Raw genomic sequence first — 20,000 nt, 5'->3', positions numbered from 1 at the left:
ATGAACAAGAAAATAAAAGAAAAAAAACAAAAATATGACATCGAGAAAATAGAGAGAAAGTGAGAGAGAAACAAACACATGAAAAGGCAATGAATGAAAGAATAAGAGACAAACAAGAAAAAAACAGTGGAAGTACAAAAGTGAGAGAGTGAGAAAGTGAGTGAGTGAGTGAGTGAGTGAGTGGACCAGTGAAGGGTGAGTAAGCGTTGTGTTGACCTGAGTGCGTTGCGTGTGTTGAGGGCGTTGCGTGTGTCAGACAGACATTCATTGTGGAGGTGTGAAAGTGAAGGAGTGTCGTAGTTGGCAGCAATAATGAAGGTACAGTGTTACCAGACCTAGCACTGATGCATGGCCACCACACACACACACACACACACACACACACACACACACACACGGATAGTAAATTTGTGATGAAGTCTGGTCCTGTGAGGGGAGAGGGAGAGAGTAAGGGCAGAGGGGAAGGGGAGAAGGGAAGAGGAGAGGGGAAGGGGAGAGGGGAAGGAGGAGAGGGAAAGGGGAGAAGGTAAGTGCAGATGGGAAGGGGAGAGGGGAGATAGGAAGGGGAGAGGGGAGACGGGAAGGGGAGAGAGGGGGAGAGGGAGGGGGTGTTGTTGTTTGGTGTAAACAGTTTATTAGCAAAATAGTTCCTGAATTAGAAGTGATTGGGTTTGGTAACACATAGTGAGTGTGGTTTTATTATTGGTGCTAATGTTATTTGTTGTTGTTGTTGTTATCATCATCATCATCATCATCATCATCATCATCATCATCATCATCATCATCATCATCATCATTCCTGGTGGTCCTATTTTTCGTGACCTCTATGTCCTTCTTTCCTTCTTTCTTTCTTCAGTTTTTTTTAATTTCTTTCTTCTTTTCCCTTTTTTCTTGGTTATGGTAACACTGAACGATTTATTTTTGTGTATGTGTGTTTAATTTTTACTTATTTTTCTCTATTTACTGGTTTATTCACTCGCTCTTTCCTCCTTTTTCCAATTCTCTTTTTACAATTTTTTTTCCATTATCAAGCTATTCCTCTATTTATTTTCTTCATATCGATTCTTCTTTGTTTCGTTTCTTCTTCATTCTCTCTTAATTTTCTTTCTCCTTCTTTACATTTACTTTTCTTTTTTATTATTCGCTTTATCAGTTTCTTTATTCAATTATCCTTCTCTTGGTGTTTGTTAATTCTTGCTTCTTAATTTCCCTCACATTCACCCTTGTTTCCTTTTTTCCATCTTCTTTTCTTCTTCCTTGTTCCATTTTTCCTTTTCCTCATTCATTATTTTTTATTTATCCTTCCCCTTTTTCATCGGTTCTTTTTTTTAATCATTTTTCGTGTGTACCTTTTTCTCATTCATCATTTTCCCTGCTTTTTCCATCATGATTCTCTCTCTCTCTCTCTCTCTCTCTCTCTCTCTCTCTCTCTCTCTCTGTATCTCATTTTCTTCTCCATCATCATTATCAACTTTTCCTTCCTGTTTCTTTCCCTTTTTTTCTCTCTATTTTTGCCTCATGTGCCAATTTCATCATCATTATCAACTTTTTATCTTCCTTTTCCCTTCCTCTTCTTCCTCCTCCTTCTCCTCCTCCTCTTCCTCTTCTTCCTTCTCTTCCTTGTTGTTCTTCTTGTCGTTCCTTCTTTTTTTCTCTTGTTCTTTACACATTCTCCTTTATTACATTTACTTCTCTTTACATTTCAGTTTTCGTGTTTCTCTCTATTTCCATTTTTATTCATTTTCTCTCTTTCCATTTCGTTTCTTTCTCATTCCCTTCCATTTGTTTGAAAGGGAATTTGCGTCTCTCTCTCTCTCTCTCTCTCTCTCTCTCTCTCTCTCTCTCTCTCTCTCTCTCTCTCTCTCTCTCTCTCTCTCTCTCTCTCTCTCTCTCTCTCTCTCTCTCTCTCTCTCTCTCTCTCTCTCTCTCTCTCTCTCTCTCTAATGAATCCTTTGTATTGTATTCGTGTGTGTGTGTGTGTGTGTGTGTGTGTGTGTGTGTGTGTGTGTGTGTGTGTGTGTGTGTGTGTTTATCTTTTTCTTTAACTTTTTTTATTAATTTACTTTTCTATTTTTGTTTCTACGTTTATTTACTGAATTATTTTTATCTGCATGTATTTTCTTTCTTTCTCTTTCTTTTTTACTGGGTTTTCTTATTGGTTCCCTCTTTCTTTTTTTTTATTCTTTCTTCTTTTTTTCTTTCTTCTTCCTTTCTCCCTCTCTCCATATCTTTATTTACTCAACCGTCCCTTCATTCCCTCATTCGTTCATTATTTGTGTTAATTCGTATTTGTTACTCTTCTATCTATTATTCGGCTCAGTAATTGTGTTTTAGTTACTTAAAATTACATGCACCAAATTACATTACTGCTTGTATGTTATCTATTAAGTCTTTGGTAATCTGTACGTAACTCTTCCTTACGTCTCCATTATCTTATTACATATATTGAAGTTTATTAATTACATACCGATTACCTTTTTGATTAAATAAGGAAGCTATTCTATATTAATTGCATATTATTAGTTACACATCCATATATTTATTACATACCTACCCAGAATCCCATACACAGTTATTAATTCTGTCTTATTCTTTTTTCTTTCTCTTTTTTTATTTCTTCATCTCCTCGGTTTCATTCCACTGGCAAAAGTAATTATATTCAATATTTATCGATTATATATCTTGTTTTTAGTAATTACCTATGTTATTATTGTTACTGCCTATTACCCATACACGTTGAAGCTATATAACTACTTACCAATGCCACATCTCGTATTAGTAATTACATAACTATTATTCTTTTCCATTGACCCCTTTAATACTGGGACACATTTTTGCCTTGAGATTTATATACGATTAGACCATTTTATTGACATTAGGAAGGGCCAATGGAGGTTAGAAGATTGATGGTCAGTCTTCACTATTGTAATCCCCAGTAAGTTTTCCCTTTAATACTGGGACACATTTTTACCTTGAGATTTGTGTACGATTAGACCATTTTATTGACATTAGGAAGGGCCAATGAAGGTTAGAAGATTGATGGCCAGAGTTTCACTATTGTAATTCCCAGTAAGTTTCTGAAGCTGTATAAAATGATCGAGTAGTAAGCAGAATGAATATGGAAATGCGTCATGGTACTGGAGTGGTTAATGATACATCTATACACACACATTATATCTACCAATTACATATGAATCTATCACAATTACAAACCTATTGCTTATTCCCCTCTCATCACACCACCCATTACCCCTTTCCACCTATTGATTTCCCCATTAACTTTTGTACCTAATTCTCATTTCTATTTAATTCCCCACTCTATAATAATTAAGGGATCTAATTAACTAAATGACGATCTCACATTATTTTTTCCCTCTCTTCATTTTTCCTCTTGTATTTTCTCCTACCTGTTTCCTTCCCCTCTGTGTGATTTGCTTGATTTGTTTGTTTGGCGGTGGTGGTGGTGGTGGTGGTGGTGGTGGTGGTGGTGGTGGTGGTGGTGACAAACAAGGGCTGTCTAATTACTTGCTTTTGTCTGTGTGTGTGTGTGTGTGTGTGTGTGTGTGTGTGTGTGTGTGTGTGTGTGTCGGGAGAGTGATGGTGGAATGTATGTACTGTCGTTGCATTCTCTCTCTCTCTCTCTCTCTCTCTCTCTCTCTCTCTCTCTCTCTCTCTCACAATGACCAATACACAATGAGCAATATTTTGAGAGAGAGAGAGAGAGAGAGAGAGAGAGAGAGAGAGAGAGAGAGAGAGAGAGAGAGAGAGCAAAACAAACATATTACTTCAACACCACCACATCCTCCTCCTCCTCCTCCTCCTCCTCCTCCTCCTCCACCACCACCACCACCACACTCACATCCACCTCCACCAGACACGTTACACACTTTTACTCACATATTTATTTACCTATTTACTCTCACTCTGGCTCTCATATAAGGTCATTTAATTTATTCACCTAATTTTCTTCACTCACCTGTCGTCCATTGAGTGTCCAGGTGAGAGCGGCAGGGGGGCGTGAGCGGCTAGAGGTGCAGTTGAGGGCAATTGTCTCGCCATCCCTGTAGTTTGGCTCGAGTCCTGTGATTCGTGGAGGTTCATCTGGCGTGTCTGTGGGAACCAAATAGAAGCAAGGTTAATATGAAACTTTTAATTAAGGGTTTAGAGGTGAAATTGTGAGATATAATGATTGTTTTGGGTGTTGTAATGTTAGTTAGGGGTTGTTAACAGTTAGGTTGGTGTTCTTGAGTGGCTTTTGGTGTCTATTAGTGGTTGTTTGGGTGTGGTTAGTGGTTTAAAGGTGTAATTGTTATGTATAATGGTTCTTTAGGGTGTTGGAATGTTAGTTAAGATTGTTAAGTGTTGAATTGGTGTTGTTTGAGTGGTTTGAGTGCTTGTTAGTGTTTGTGTTAGGTGTGTGTGAGTGTTCGTGAGTTGTGATGTGTTTATGTGTCACGTGTTGTGTTAGTGAGAGTTCGTGTTTTGTTTGTGTTGTGTTGTGTGGGTCAAGGTTCGTGTCGTGTGTTGAATTTGTGTTGCGTTTGTGTTTCTTGTATTATTTTTACCAGATTTTGTGTGTTGTGTGAGTGAGTTCGTGTGATGTGCGTTTTGTTTGTGTTGGATTGCGTGAGTGAGTATGTTGCGTGTTGTGTGCGTGAGTTTGTGTGTTGTGTGTTATGTTTGTGTTGCGTGGGTGTATAATTATCTTGTGTTGCGTGAGTGAGTTTGTATGTTCTGTGTTGTGTGTGTGTATGATTATCTTGTGTTGTGTGAGTGAGTTGTGTTATGTGAGTGAGTTTGTGAGTCGTGTGTTCTGTGAGTGTATAATAATCTTATGTTGCGTGAGTGAGTTGTGTTGCGTGAGTGAGTTTGTGTTGTGTGTTGCGTGAGTGAGTGTGTTGTGTGTTGTGTGAGTGTATAATTATTTTGTGTTGCGTGAGTGAATTTTGTTGTGAGTATAATAATAATCTTGTGTTGCGTGTTGTTGAGGATGCTTCAGAGTGCCGGGAGTTGCATTAGTGTTGTCAGTAAGCCTGTGGGGATAATGAATGGCTAATTGTTGACTGGTGTTGAGTGTGTTGCTTTGGGGGTTAAGAATATCCATTTTGTCGTTTAATTCAGTGGTGTGTGTGTGTGTGTGTGTGTGTGTGTGTGTGTGCAAGTGTATGCTCGGCTTGTGTTATTTATTTATACATTTATTTATTTGTTGATATCTTTTTTTTGTCGCTCTAATAATTTTCTTTCTCTATTCATTTATTCATTTCGTTCTATTTCATTTAGCTTAATGTATTTGCTGACTTTTTCCTTTATGCAATCACTCATTTGTTAATTGCGGAGTTAATCATTTTTTGTGTCCTCTCTACACATTCCCCTCATTCTATTTTGTTATATTTACCTTTACTAATGAAAGAAATGCTGTTAAACATCATCCATTAACTAACAAAATATATGTAAAAAAAATATCAAAGCACACAATAATTATGGCTACCTTTATCTACAACGAAGACAATAATTACCATCTATTATCATTTTTTTTATGAACGGAAGAGAGCCAGGTAAAGGCAAAACTAAAGAAAACATTAGAAAAAAGGCCCACTTGAGTGCTGGTTCTCTACAAAGGGAAAAACGTCAGCCAAAATTAGGGAGCAAATACCTCGATACCTCCCTCTTAAAAGAAGACAAAACGAACAAAAATAAAGACACACAATACTGATCACCTCAAAATAATCAATCCATCCAATCACTATTAACGAAAGACAAAATACAAATTAAGAACACGCCTTCAATCTTCATCCTAGAAAGAAATGAGAACCTGGAAACTCGGCCACTTGAGTCACCGCTGCCGAGTGACGCTAAGTGGACGGCTGAGTGTCCTTAGGCGGTGAAGAATCGTCAGTAGTTGAAGCCTCGTGTCATTAGAGGTCACTTTAGAGTCGTTAAGCGTGCACACAGCATCCTTGGGGCTTAATGAAGGTCACGCTGGTTGATCAAGGTTAATTAGTGTCACCTGAGAATCATTAGAGGTAATTTGAAGGTTACCTGTCTCTGCATCTTGGAAAGTTTAAAGGAGGTGAAGAGAGAGAGGGAAACTGTGCCTTGCCTCACTTCTGTTCGTTTGTGCTAAATTTTGTTCTGCCACCTTTCTAGTGCTGAGTTTTTTATGCTGAGTTCACTAGTAGGAGCGAGGCAGCATCTTCACCCCCTGATATGCCTTCACCTTGCTGCTGACTTAACTGATGGCTAATTTAATGTGAGAGTTAGTCAATACGTGTTTTCATCCATTCATTTTAGTCACCGGCCAACTGTCTCCTTCCTTCACCTTACTAATACTCACGTCACTAATACAAGAGCTGGTGACTGTATTTTCTTCTTCCCCTTACTTCCCTTTACTAATACTAACGTCAATAATACAAGATACGACTTCACATTTTATACTTGGTCGATACATATTTTTTCTCTTCAGTCGCCAGCTGTCCCCTTACTTCGCCTTGCTAATGCTAACGCCAATAATGCAACAGTTGATTATTACGCCTTTTATTTCCTTCATCTTAAACCAGTTCTCTTCTTACATCATCTTGCTAACACTAACTTCAATAATACAAGAGTTGGTCGATACACTTGTTGTCCCCTTGTCTTAAAACACTCGCCAACTCTCTACTTCAATTAGCCTTTACTAACTTTAAGAATTTTTAGTTAATCAATACATATTTTTCTTCTCTTCATCTTATTCACTCGCCAGCTGCTTCCTTACTTCCCCTTGCTAATGCTAGTGTCAAAAATACAGGAGTTCATTATTATACAGTGTCTTTCCTTCATCTAATTCTCTTCTAACTGTGGCCATTAATCTCCTGACCTCCAGACCCTTCCCAGTGCCAATAAAATAGTCTAGTCGTACACAAATCTCAAGGTAAAAATGTCTCCCAGTACCGAAAGTGGGTTAAGGTGATTATTCATTAATTATTTTTCCTCAAGGTTTCTCATTTATTCTCTCACTTACTCATATTCTATTTAGCATCATAAGAATTAACACTAACTTCTATAATACAAGAGTTGGTCGATAAACTATTCGGTCCCTATCTTAAACACTCACCAACTCTCTCTCTCTCTCTCCTTTACTTCACCTTACTAATACTAACGTCAAGAATTTTTAGAGTTAGTCAATACAAATTTTCTTTTCTTCATCGCCATCTGCCTTCTTACTTCACCTTGCTAATGCTAACGCCAATAATGCAAGAGTTGATTAGTATACCTTTTTCTTTCCTTCATCTTAAACCAGTTCTCTTCTTACATCACCTTGCTAATATGATTAACTTCAGTAATACAAGGGTTGGCTATCCTTTTCCTCCTTAAACACTCGCCAAATCTCTCCTTTCTTCACCTTGCTAATACTAACTTCAGACTTCAGTAATACAAGGTTTGGCCATTCTTTTTCGTCCCCTTATCTTAAACACTCGCCAGTTCTCTCCTTTACTTCACCTTGCTAATAGTAACTTCAATAATACAAGCTTTAGCCATTCTTTTTCGTCCCCCTCATCTTAAACATTCACCAAGTCTCTCCTTTACTTCACCTTGCTAATACCAAACTCAATAATACAAGAGATGGTCAATATACTTTTCGTTCCCTACTGTCTCCTTCACCTTGCTAATACCAAACTCAGTAATAGAAGAGATGGGTCAATATACACTTCGTCTCTCACTCAGCTCACTAATACAAGAGATAGCATCGTAATATCGCTCCATCCACTGACAACCTCCCCGTGTCATCACTACTCGGTCCACCTTCCTTATCGATTATTTATTGGTACAAGAGTTCAGGTTTATTTTCACTCCTTTATATTTTCCCTCCATATTTTCACTGCTTCATATATTCTATTGACTAACGTTTCCCAATAGCTGTTCCTTTATGGTTATTGATGCCAAGGTATATAACAATTGACATTCTTTCTACGGTCTATTTCTTTTGGTAAGGTGTTTTGTTTACTGTCATGTCAATCTTCACTAGTGCGCCATTAAGTAATACCGGAGTTATTATTCAGTATTTAACCCCTTTAATACTGGGCCGCGTTTATACCATGATTTTTGTGTACGATTAGAGAGTTTTATTAGCATTAAGAAGGGTCTATGAAGGTCAAAAGATTAATGGCTACAGTCTTTAGTATTTTAAACGCCTACATGATTTTCTAAAGGTGTATAAAATCGCCAAATAGTAACCTGAATGAATATGAAAACGTGGCATGATGGTGAAGTGGTTAATATCACTCATCTTTTCCACTGTCATACTCTCTCCTTCATCCCTGTTGCTGATCATAACCTAACCTAACCTAACCTAACCTCATCCAACCTGACCTAACATACACAATCTAACTTAATTAACCTTACCTATTTAGTAATATATTAGAATTAGTGTATAATATCCGTCATCTTTTTTTTTACTAGCAAGCTCCCTCCCTCCTTCACTCTTCCTCTGCCTTACTAATACTAACAAATACCTAACCTAACCTACCCGATCCTAACTATACCTATTTAGCATCATAATAGTTAACATTTCATTTCCACCACCGTTTTTTTTAATGACAAGCTCCTTCTTTCATCCTTCCTCTGCTTTACTAATACTAACTTAATACGTAACCTATCCTAACCTAAGCTAACCTAACCTAACCTAACCTAATCTAACTTAACCTAACCTAACCTAACCTATCCTAACCTAAGGTAAGCTAACCTAACCTAACCTAACCTAACCTAATCTAACCCTAACCTAACCTAACCTATCCTAACCTAAGCTAACCTAACCTAACCTATCCTAACCTAAGCTAACCTAACCTAACCTATCCTAACCTAACTTAACCTAACCTATCCTAACCTAAGCTAACCTAACCTAACCTAACCTAACCTAACCTAACCTAACCTAACCTAACCTAACCTAACCTAACCTAACCTAACCTAACCTAACCTAATCTAACCTAACCTAACCTAACCTAACTTAACCTAACCTAACCTAACCTAACCTAACCTAACCTAACCTAACCTAACCTAACCTAACCTAACCTAACCTAACCTAACCTAACCTAACCTAACCTAACCTAACTTAACCTAACCTAATGTAACCTCCCCTAACTTAACCTCTTTAGTAACAAAACACTTAGGCCTGTATTCAGAAATGCTTTGCTCTCTCACTTCGAAAATTTTCCAAGGCTACAGAGATGATCAGCCGAGTTTTCAGGAGCGTTTTACCGGTTAATAATGTAGAAATCTTGTCAATCTGCCTCTAGAACTACAAAAAATAAAAAAAAACTCGTGTAAATTTAAATCACGCCTTTTAAATGAATAGAGATGAAGGATAGAAGTATTTCAGAATATGAGACACCCTTTTTTTTCTACTGGCAATCTCCCTCTTTCTTCCTTCCTACGTCCGTCCAAGTGACACTAAACTTTACAATACGCGAGTTGGCAAACATCCCGCATTGACAGACTTCCATCATTCTTTGTCCACCTTATTAGTGCGAGAGCCATCCGGTATCTTTGCTATTTCACATGTAACGACTATAAAAGAATGCATTACTCTTCCGTGCTATCCTCTTACAACTTTCCACGAACTAAGCTGTCTTGTCTGTTTCATCTTTATGTTTTGTTTGATCAAGAGGATGCATTTTTTTTTTAACCAGCGAAGATAAATCAGTCTCCCCTTGGTGTTAATGAGAGTTAATTGTCATGTGGGATTGTAAAAGTAAAGATTACTGTATATGCTGTGTCTAATTAGCTGCTTCAGAGAGAGAGAGAGAGAGAGAGAGAGAGAGAGAGAGAGAGAGAGAGAGAGAGAGAGAGAGAGAGAGAGAGAGAGAGATGAGATAACAAACAGACAGGAAAATCATTAATACATAAACATAAAGCCATATGTAGAGAGAGAGAGAGAGAGAGAGAGAGAGAGAGAGAGAGAGAGAGAGAGAGAGAGAGAGAGAGAGAGAGAGAGAGAGAGACCAAAAAAAAAAACTTTGATAGAGAGACAGGCACACATAAACAGACAAAAACATATGCAGAGAGAGAGAGAGAGAGAGAGAGAGAGAGAGAGAGAGAGAGAGAGAGAGAGAGAGAGAGAGAGAGAGAGAGACAGGGACACACAGACAGATAGACAGACAGAGACCATGACATCCTACTGAATCTTTTACATCGGAGGTCATACAACATTCAAGGTCACATCATGGGAGGGGTCATTAAGTTGGGTGAGGTAGGCAGGGGTCAGTCAGAGGTGCGGATAAGGTCATGTCATGTACATATACCCCAGAGAAACAAGGTCAAGGTAAAAGGGGAGAGGTCAACGTGTCATGCAATTGTAAGGAGGTCATTTTGTGTATGGGAGAGAGAGAGAGAGAGAGAGAGAGAGAGAGAGAGAGAGAGAGAGAGAGAGAGAGAGAGAGAGAGGTGAATACAGGGTCATGCACAAATCACAGTAAGATCCAGCGCAAACAAGGGAAAGGGAAGGTGAACAGAACATATAGATCATTCTCTTTTTTCACCACACTGTACACGAGGCAAGAAGAAAACGGGAAGAAAGAAAGCAAATTGTGAAAAACGAAGGAAGAAAAAAAAAGAAAATGGAAAGGAAATAGACAAAAGGAGACTATTTTTTTTTCCTTTTTCTTTTGTGTTATGATTGGTGAAGATAAATAGGAGGAAAAAAAGGAGAAAATCGAGGAGATATGCTTTCCATTTCCTGTTTATGATAGACACGTTAGAAAATATTGGGAAAAAAAAGTAGTGGAAAGATGAGGAATTTGATTGTATGAGGGAAAAAGGAAAAACAAAACAAAAAAAACAAGGGGAATAAAGGAAAGTAGTGTTTATAAATGTGGGAAATATAAAGAAATAAAGAGTTGAGGAGAAATGTTTTAGGAAATGATAGGAAAATTTGAAAAAAAAACAAGAACAAATAGGAAAATGTAAGAAAAGATAAGAGGAGTGAAGGAATATAGTACTTATAAATGTGGGAAATATATGGAAATAAGAGAGTTGAGGAGAAAATATTTTAGGAAATGATAGGAAAATTGGAAAAAAACCAAGAACAAATAGGAAAATGAAAGAAAAAAAACAAGAACAAATAGGAAAATGTAAGAAAAGATAAATAGGGTGAAGCAATATAGAGCTTATGAATGTGGCGAATGTGAGAAAATAGAGTTGATTACAAAGATTTTAGAAAACGATGATAAATGAAAAAAAGCAAGAACAAATAGAGGAATGTAAGGAAAAACTGGAGAAATAGTAAGAAAAATAGGAAAGCAGTAAGGAGGACAGGAAAAATAAGAAAACTAAGGAGACAATAAGATAAATAAGGAAACAGTAAGAAAAAGTAGAAAAATAAGAAAAAAAACCTGATAAAACAATAAGGAAGACAAAACGCATATATAGAAAAAATACAGTAATTAATTTTCTTCATGTGAGATTTCAAACGAATGAAGAAAATACAAAACACACAAATTCTTTTCCTCAGTTAGTCTACCCACTACTACTACTACTACTACTACTACTACTACTACTACTACTACTACTACTACTACTACCACAACAACAACAACAACATACATTTCACAACATTAGCATCAGGAGCAGGCACGACCCTTTGCTTCCACCTTGGTTCGTGATTGGTGGGCAGGTGGGCGGGGAGGGCGTGATGGGTGGCGAGGGGCGAGGGAAGCTGGCCAGATAACCCATTAATTTGTCCCCAGCTTACTATGATAACGATAAGGGTAACAGCAGCAGGTAATGGCCAGGAAAGTGATAGCAGTGACCGTGTTTCTGCTATTACTACTGCTGTTACTGCTATTACTGCTGCTGTTATTGCTGCTCTTGTTACTGCTGCTGCTACTGCTACTTCTACTGTTTATCTTTCGGGGGTCACTGATTCAGAATGACAACAGTGAGGAACTACTATTACTGCTATTACTACTGCTACTGCTACTACTGCTACTGCTGCTACTACTACTACTACTACTACTACTACTACTACTATCATGTGCTTCGACCGGTAACCCATAAATTTTAAATGTTGTATAATAAATTCACATACAGCAACATCAACAAGATACTATTACTACTATTACTACTACTACTACTACGACTATTCCTACAACTATTACTACTGCTACTACTACTACTACTATTACTACTACTACTACTACTACTACTACTACTACTACTACTACTACTACTACTACTACTACTGCTATTACTACTACTACTACTACTATTATTACTACTACTACTACTACTACTACTACTACTACTACTACTACTACTACTGCTATTACAAAAGCAAAAATGTTAGCACAAATACACTAAACACACACACACACACACACACACACACACACACACACACACACACACACACACACACACACACAGATGAAATACGGAAATATAAGGTCAGGTATAATTAGTCCACGTTTGTCACAGTCCAGGTAAGGTCAGGTGTGCATTACCATATTATTAGCTGTGATAAATATTGCCATATATTGAGAGGGAGGGACGGGAGGTGATACAGAAAACGGGATTAGTGTGATCTCTTTGCAGGGGAAGCTTAAATAAATGTACTGTGGATTTGTACACGTGAATTGAGGTTAGGCTAGGTTAGGTTAGGTTAGGTTAGGTTAGGTTAGTTAATGATGTTTTTTATAATGTTTTATTTGGTTAGTAAGGTTTTAGAATGCTCTCTCTCTCTCTCTCTCTCTCTCTCTCTCTCTCTCTGATTATCACCTCAATTTCGCTTTATTAGTCATTACCTCCTTCATCTCCTTCTCTTTTCCTTCACCTCTCTCATCTTCCCTTTTCTCTTCCTCCTTTACCTCACTCACCGCAATCTCTTTCCTTTCCTCTAAATCTCATTTTCCTTACACCTTTTCCACCACCACCACCACCACCACCACCACCACCATCATCATCACCATCATCATCTTCACGTATTTTCATCTTTATCTCTCTCTCTTTTTCTCTCGCCTTCACCTGTACTTCACTCAGCCTCTCTCTCTCTCTCTCTCTCTCTCTCTCTCTCTCTCTCTTCTCAGTAATCTCTCTAATCTCACCCCATCCCTCATTCTTATCTCTTATCTCATCATTCTCCATCATTATCCTCATTAACTTATACCTTTCACCTCCTGACCTGGATCACACTCACCAAAAAAAAAAAAAGAAGAAAAAGTAAGTGGTGGTGGTGGTGGTGGTGGTGGTGGTGGAGGAGGAGGAGGAGAGATGAGGGGGAAGAAGAGTAAGAGAAGAGGAGGAAAGGAAGGATGAACAGGAAGAAGAACGAAGAGAAGAGAAGAGAAAGAAGAGATGCGGAGAGGAAGAACGAAATGGAGGAACAGTGAAGAAGAGAAGAGAGGAGAAGGAGGAGGAGAATAACGAAGAGAAAGAACAGTGGAGATAAGAGAGGAGATTAGAGAAGGAGAAGGACAAAGAGGAGGAAGAGACGAGGGGTTGAGAGAGGAGGAGGGAGAAAGGAGATAAGATGAGATGAGAGCAGAAGAAGAGGAGGAGGAGGAGGAGGAGGAGAGGAGGGGGAGGAGGAGGAAGAAGATAAAAAGAAGAAACATTTACTTTATTAATTCTTAAGAAATGAAACAGGAAGTAAATAAAAGGAGAAGAAATGTGAAGGAGGAGCAAGAGGAGGAGAAGAGGAGGAGGAGGAGGAGGAGGAGGAGGAGGAGGAGGAGGAGGAGGAAGAGAAGCAAGAGAGGAAGAAACATTTAGGTTGTGAAATCTTTAAGAAAATGAACATGAAATAGAATAGAAAGAAATGATGAAAAATTTGACTGCCTGATAAAATAGCAAAGAGCGAAATGGATGTATGAAAAAAAAAGATGGAAACTAATTTATTCACCAAAAAAAGAATGAGAGAGAGAGAGAGAGAGAGAGAGAGAGAGAGAGAGAGAGAGAGAGAGAGAGAGAGAGAGAGAGAGAGATAGTAAATAGATAGAATGTTTGAATCACTCACTCTTGCAGCCTTCAACAAAAATCTTACAGTAAATTTGAAAGTTACAAAAAAAAAAGTGCTAAAATATGTTCACTGAGAGAGAGAGAGAGAGAGAGAGAGAGAGAGAGAGAGAGAGAGAGAGAGAGAGAGAGAGAGAGAGAGAGAGCATAACGAAAGATAAATTTGACGAAAACGAAGGGCTGATAGTAAACAGATAAACAAATAAATAGTAACAAAAATGATAATAATAATAATAATAATAATAATAATAATAATAATAATAATAATAATAATAAACACAATGACACAAACTTCTATAAAAATAATGAAACTGTTCTCTGCTTTTTTTCCCACCACCTCCTCCTCCTCCTCCTCCTCCTCCTCCTCCTCCTCCTCCTCCTCCTCCTCCTCCTCCTCCTCCTTCCTGCTTCCTCCTCCTCCTCCCCTCAGTAATGCCCCTCAATTAGCGGTAATGACCTGCCCCGCGCCCCAGGTCATCAGCGGTTCCTCCAGGTGATGCAGGTTAATTACCCTTCATTTGCAGGTGTGTGGACTAGTGAGCGCCCCCAGGTGAGGAACTACTGCTACTGCTACTACTACTATTGTTACTGTTACTGCTACTACTACTACTGCTACTACTACTACTGCTACTGCTACTACTGCTGCTGATGTTGGTGAGTACACTATTTCTACTACTGCTACTACTGCTACTACTACTACTACTACTACTACTACTACTACTTTCTGTCAGTGTCGGTGGTATTTTATGATATTAATTATCTTATTACGTTCTTCTATTCTGATTATTAATGTTACGTAATTATATACATACAAAGATTTCCCAGGAGAAATTACTAGTACTGTTATTGTTGCTACTACTACTACTACTACTACTACTACTACTACTACTACTACTACTACTACTACTACTACTACTATTACTACTACTACTACTACTACTATTACTACTACTACTATTTCTTATTTTTGTTACTACATTTTATAATTTTCTTTTACTATACAACCACCACCACCAGCACCACCACCACCACTCTTCTACCACCACCAGTACCACCACTACCACCACCACCACCACCACTCTTCTCTCTCTCCTCTCATAGTGGCAGCTGTTTTCCTCTTTTCCTCCTTTTTCCTCGTTTTCTTTCCTCCAAATCGTCTTCTGGAAAACTCAACTTGTCTTCGTCCCCTTATCCATTTTCCCTCCAGTCCCTCTCCCCTCGCTCCTCCGTTACCTCCATCTCTCCTCCGTTACCTCCATCTTTCCTCCAGGCAGCCGTGGGTCATTTTCCAGGTGTAACGACCCCACCTGGCCTCATCTCACCCCCCCCACCCCTCTTTTCCCCTTCCTTCCCCTCACCTGTTGCCCCTCATTCTCTCTCTCTCTCTCTCTCTCTCTCTCTCTCTCTCTCTCTCTCTCTCTCTCTCTCTCTCTCTCTCTTCTCTCCAATTTTTTGTTGTTGTTTTTGTTGTTGTTGTTGTTGTTGTTGTTGTTGTTGTTGCTGTTGTTGTTGTTGTTGTTGTTGTTGTTGTTGTTGTTGTTGTTGTTGTTGTATTGTTGTTATTGTTGTTGTTCTCTCTCTCTCTCTCTCTCTCTCTCTCTCTCTCTCTCTCTCTCTCTCTCTCTCTCTCTCTCTCTCAGTGTAAATATAATTAGAAGAGAGTGATAGATTATATGACAGGTGAGCTTGAAAAAATTTGGTTAAGTCAGGCTCAAGTTTCATTAGGATCTAGTAAGCTTAGACGTACGCAGTTTTTTTTTTTTTTTTTTTACATTACAAGGGCACTGGCCAAGGGAGAACAAAGTGTTGGAAAACAAAAAAAATCCCGCTGGTTGCCAGGCCCTGTTAAGAGGAAAGTAGAGAAAGAGAAAACAAAAAATCTAAAAGGAGGGTCCAGTTAACGTAAGAGGTGTCTTGACACTCCTCTTTGAAAGAGTTTAAGTCATAGGCAGGTGGAAATACAGACACAGGTAGAGAGTTCCAGAGTTTACCAGTGTAGGGAATGAAGGAGTGAAGATACTGGTTAACTCTTGCATTAGGAAGATGGACAGAATAGGGATGAGAAGAAGTAGAGAGTCTTGTGCAGCGAGGCCGCAGGAGGGGGAAGGCATGCAGTTAGCAAGTTCAGAAGAGCAGACAGCATGAAAACAGCGGTAGAAGACAGATAAAGATGCAACATTGCGGCGGTGACTTAAAGAATCAAGACAGTCAGTTAGAGGAGAAGAGTTGATAAGACGAAAAGCTTTAGATTCCACCTTGTTTAGTAAAGCTGTGTGTGGATCCCCCAGACATGAGAGCCATACTCCATACACGGGCGGATAAGGCCCTTGTACAGAGCAAGCAGCTGGGAGGGAGAGAAAATGGACGAAGACGCCATAGGACACCTAACTTCTTGGAAGCTGATTTAGCAAGAGTAGAGATGTGAAATTTCCAGTTTAGATTTTTAGTGAAGGATAGACCGAGTGTGTTTAATGTAGAGGAGAGGGAAGTTGAGTGTTATTGAAGAAGAGAGGATAGTTGTCTGGAAGGTTATGTCGAGTAGATAGTTGTAGAAATTGAGTTTTTGAGGCATTGAACAAAACCAGGTTTTCTCTGCCCCAATCAGAAACAAGTGAAAGATCAGAAGTTAGGCGTCCTATAGCATCTCGCCTTGAGTCATTTAATTGTTGTTGGGTTGGGCGTCTGTTGAACGCTGTTGAATAATGCAGGTGGTATCATCAGCATAGGAGTGGATAGGGCATTGAGTCAGATTTAGGAGATCATTGATGAATAATAGAAAGAGAGTGGGTGATAGGACAGAACCCTGTGGAACACCACTGTTGATAGTTTTAGGGAAGAACAGTGACCGTCTACTACAGCAGCAATAGAACGATCGGAAAGGAAACTGGAGATGAAGGTACAGAGAGAAGGATAGAATCCGTAGGAGGGTAGTTTAGAAATTAAAGATTTGTGCCAGACTCTATCGAAGGCTTTCGATATGTCAAGGCCGACAGCAAAGGTTTCACCGAAGTCCCTAAAAGAGGATGACCAAGATTCAGTTAGGAAAGTAAGAAGATCACCAGTAGATCTGCCTTTACGGAAACCATACTGGCAATCAGAGAGAAGGTTGTGAGCTGATAGATGCCTCATTATCTTCCTATTAAGGATAGACTCAAAGGCTTTAGAAAGGCAGGAAATCAAAGCTATAGGGCGGTAGTTAGAAGGATTGGAGTGGTCACCTTTTTTAGGGACAGGTTGAATGTGAGCAAACTTCCAGCAAGAAGGATAAATAGAAGTAGAGAGACACAGATGAAAGAGTTTGACCAGGCAGTGAGCGAGTTCGGAAGCACAGTTTTTGAGAACAACAGGAGGGACTCCATCCGGACCGTAAGCCTTCCGAGAATCAAGGCCAGAGAGGGCCAGGAAAACGTCTTTATAAAGAATTTTAATTTTAGGGATGAAGTAGTCAGAGGGTGGAGGAGTAGGAGGAATATGCCCAGAATCATCCAAAGTTGAGTTGGTAGCAAAGGTTTGAGCGAAGAGTTCAGCTTTAGAAAAGAAGAGACAGCTGTAGAGCCATCTGGATGAAGTAAAGGAGGGAAAGACGAAGAAGTAAAGTTGTTAGAGATATTATTGGCTAGATGCCAGAAATCTCGAGAGGAGTTAGAATTGGAAAGACTTTGACATTTTCTATTGATGAAAGAGTTTTTAGTAAGTTGGAGAATAGATTTGGCATGATTACGGGCAGAAATATATAGGGCATGAGTTTCAGCAGTTGGATGGCTACGGAACCGTTTGTGAGCCGCCTCTATCATTGACAGCACGAGAACAAGCAGAGTTAAACCAAGGCTTTTTAGCTTTAGGGTTAGAGAAAGTATGAGGAATGTATAGCTCCATGCCAGAGATAATCACCTCTGTTATGCGCTCGGCACAAAGAGAAGGATCTCTGACATGAAAACAATAATCATCCCAAGGGAAATCAGAATAGTACTGCCTTAGTTCCTCCCACTTAGCAGAGTTAAAATGCCAGAAGCACCTCCGCTTAGGCGGGTCCTGAGGCTGCACTGGAGTGATAGAACTGGTAACGGAAATTAGATTGTGGTCGGAGGAGCCCAACGGAGAGGAAAGTTTAACAGAGTAAGCAGAAGGGTTGGAGGTTAGGAAAAGATCAAGAATGTTGGGCGTGTCTCCAAGGCGGTCAGGAATACGGGTAGGGAACTGCACTAGCTGCTCTAGGTCATGAAGGATAGCAAAGTTGAAGGTTTGTTCACCAGGTTGGTCAGTGAAAGAAGATGAAAGCCAAAGCTGGTGGTGAACATTGAAATCCCTAAAATGGAGATCTCAGCAAAAGGAAAGTGAGATAAGATGTGCTCCACCTTGGAAGTCAAATAGTCAAAGAATTTTACATAGTCAGAGGAATTAGGTGAGAGGTATACAGCACAGATGAATTTAGTTAGAGAGTGACATTGAAGTCTTAGCCAGATGGTAGAAAATTCTGAAGATTCAAGATTGTGGGCACGAGAGCAAGTGGTGTCGTTACGCACGTATGCGCAACATCCAGCTTTGGATTGAAAATGAGGATAGAGCAAGTAGGAGGGAACAGAAAAGGGCTGCTGTCAGTAGTCACAGACAACTGTGTTTCGGTTAGGAAGAGAAGATGAGGTTTAGTAGAGGAGAGGTGGTGTTCCACAGATTGAAAATTAGAACGAAGGCCACGAATGTTGCAGAAATTGATAGTGAAAGTATTAGATGAAGTGTCAAGACACCCAAGGTCGACAGCAGAGGGGCAGTCCGACCTGGGGACATTTATGGTCCCTCCCAGAGGGGACTCTGAGGCAGGGCGTGGTGAAGCCATTATTAAATTTTGATTTGAAGAGAGTGTAAAAGTGTAAGGTGTTGTAGTGTAGTGTAGGAAGTAGTAGAAGTTGTCTTTAGAGGGCAGGCTGCAGCTGCTCAATTGTATAAATGAGACCACAAAGGGAACCGGGAAGAGAGGACACGGGAATCACTCAGTCTGCAGCACTGCCTACATCCCCGTAAGTACCTCTCCTGGAGTATTCCACCGGGCGGCAGGTGACTAGTGTGGTATGTGAGTGTGTTGAGTGTGTTGAGTGTGGTATGTGAGTGTGGTGAGTGTGGTATGTGTGGTATGTGAGTGTGGTGAGTGTGGTATGTGAGTGTGTTGAGTGTGTTGAGTGTGGTATGCGAGTGTGTTGAGTGTGGTATGTGAGTGTGTTGAGTGTGTTGAGTGTGGTATGTGAGTGTGTTGAGTGTGGTATGTGAGTGTGTTGAGTGTGGTGAGTGAGTGTGGTGAGTGTGGTATGTGAGTGTGTTGAGTGTGGTATGTGAGTGTGTTGAGTGTGGTGAGTGAGTGTGGTGAGTGTGGTATGTGAGTGTGTGTGATGAAGGACCCAGTGTTCCCCATATCTCCCCATAACATTCCCATAACATCCCAAATGATTACAGCGGCGCTACTCTCGTCACGCAACATTCCTTCCTTACCCTTCCTTTCCCTCCTTTCCCCTCCCTTTCTTATCCTTTCCCCTCTTTTATCCTCCCTTATCCTTCCCTTACCCTCTATTCCACTCCTTTCCCTTCCCTCACCTTACCTTTACTCTCCTTTTTCCCTTCAATTTTCCCCTCTTTTCCCCTCCCTTCCCCTCCCTTACTTCCCTTTACCCTTCCTTATCTTTCCTTTACTCTCCCTTACTCAGCCAACCCGTGAGTCGCAACGTGAGTCATGTCACGCACGAATCTTTAATCTCCCTCACTCACGCGACACGAACACACGAACACTTACCTCACACTATTCACTCATTCAAGGTGTGGGTTTGTTAGCTAAGTTGATTCACGCCACACTCATTTTCTTTCTATTATTCATGTCTTTTGATTTATTTATCTATTTTCTTATTTGTTCATTCATTTATTTATTTATTTATTTCTCATCTTCCATGTTTGACACTAAGGCGTTTCGCAATATTTACTTATACAAGATGTGGATTTTTCATTAAGTTTATTCTTCGACGATGGTAAGTGTT

General features: G+C 39.6%; 1 protein-coding gene across 1 annotated transcript in view; it reads right to left on the bottom strand.

Moving 5' to 3' along the window:
* LOC123502030 overlaps window positions 1-20,000 on the bottom strand; it is a 158,491-nt gene that overhangs the window by 25,350 nt on the left and 113,141 nt on the right. Inside the window, exon 6 of the mRNA XM_045251185.1 lies at window positions 3,977-4,110. Within this exon, the coding sequence (XP_045107120.1) occupies window positions 3,977-4,110 (134 nt within the window). The remainder of the gene's footprint in view (window positions 1-3,976; window positions 4,111-20,000) is intronic.

This window comes from Portunus trituberculatus, chromosome 10, assembly GCF_017591435.1.
Source record: "Portunus trituberculatus isolate SZX2019 chromosome 10, ASM1759143v1, whole genome shotgun sequence".
Taxonomy (NCBI): Eukaryota; Metazoa; Arthropoda; class Malacostraca; order Decapoda; family Portunidae; genus Portunus; species Portunus trituberculatus.
Note: the sequence above shows the minus strand (reverse complement) of the source record. Positions and strands in the feature narration are given on the sequence as shown.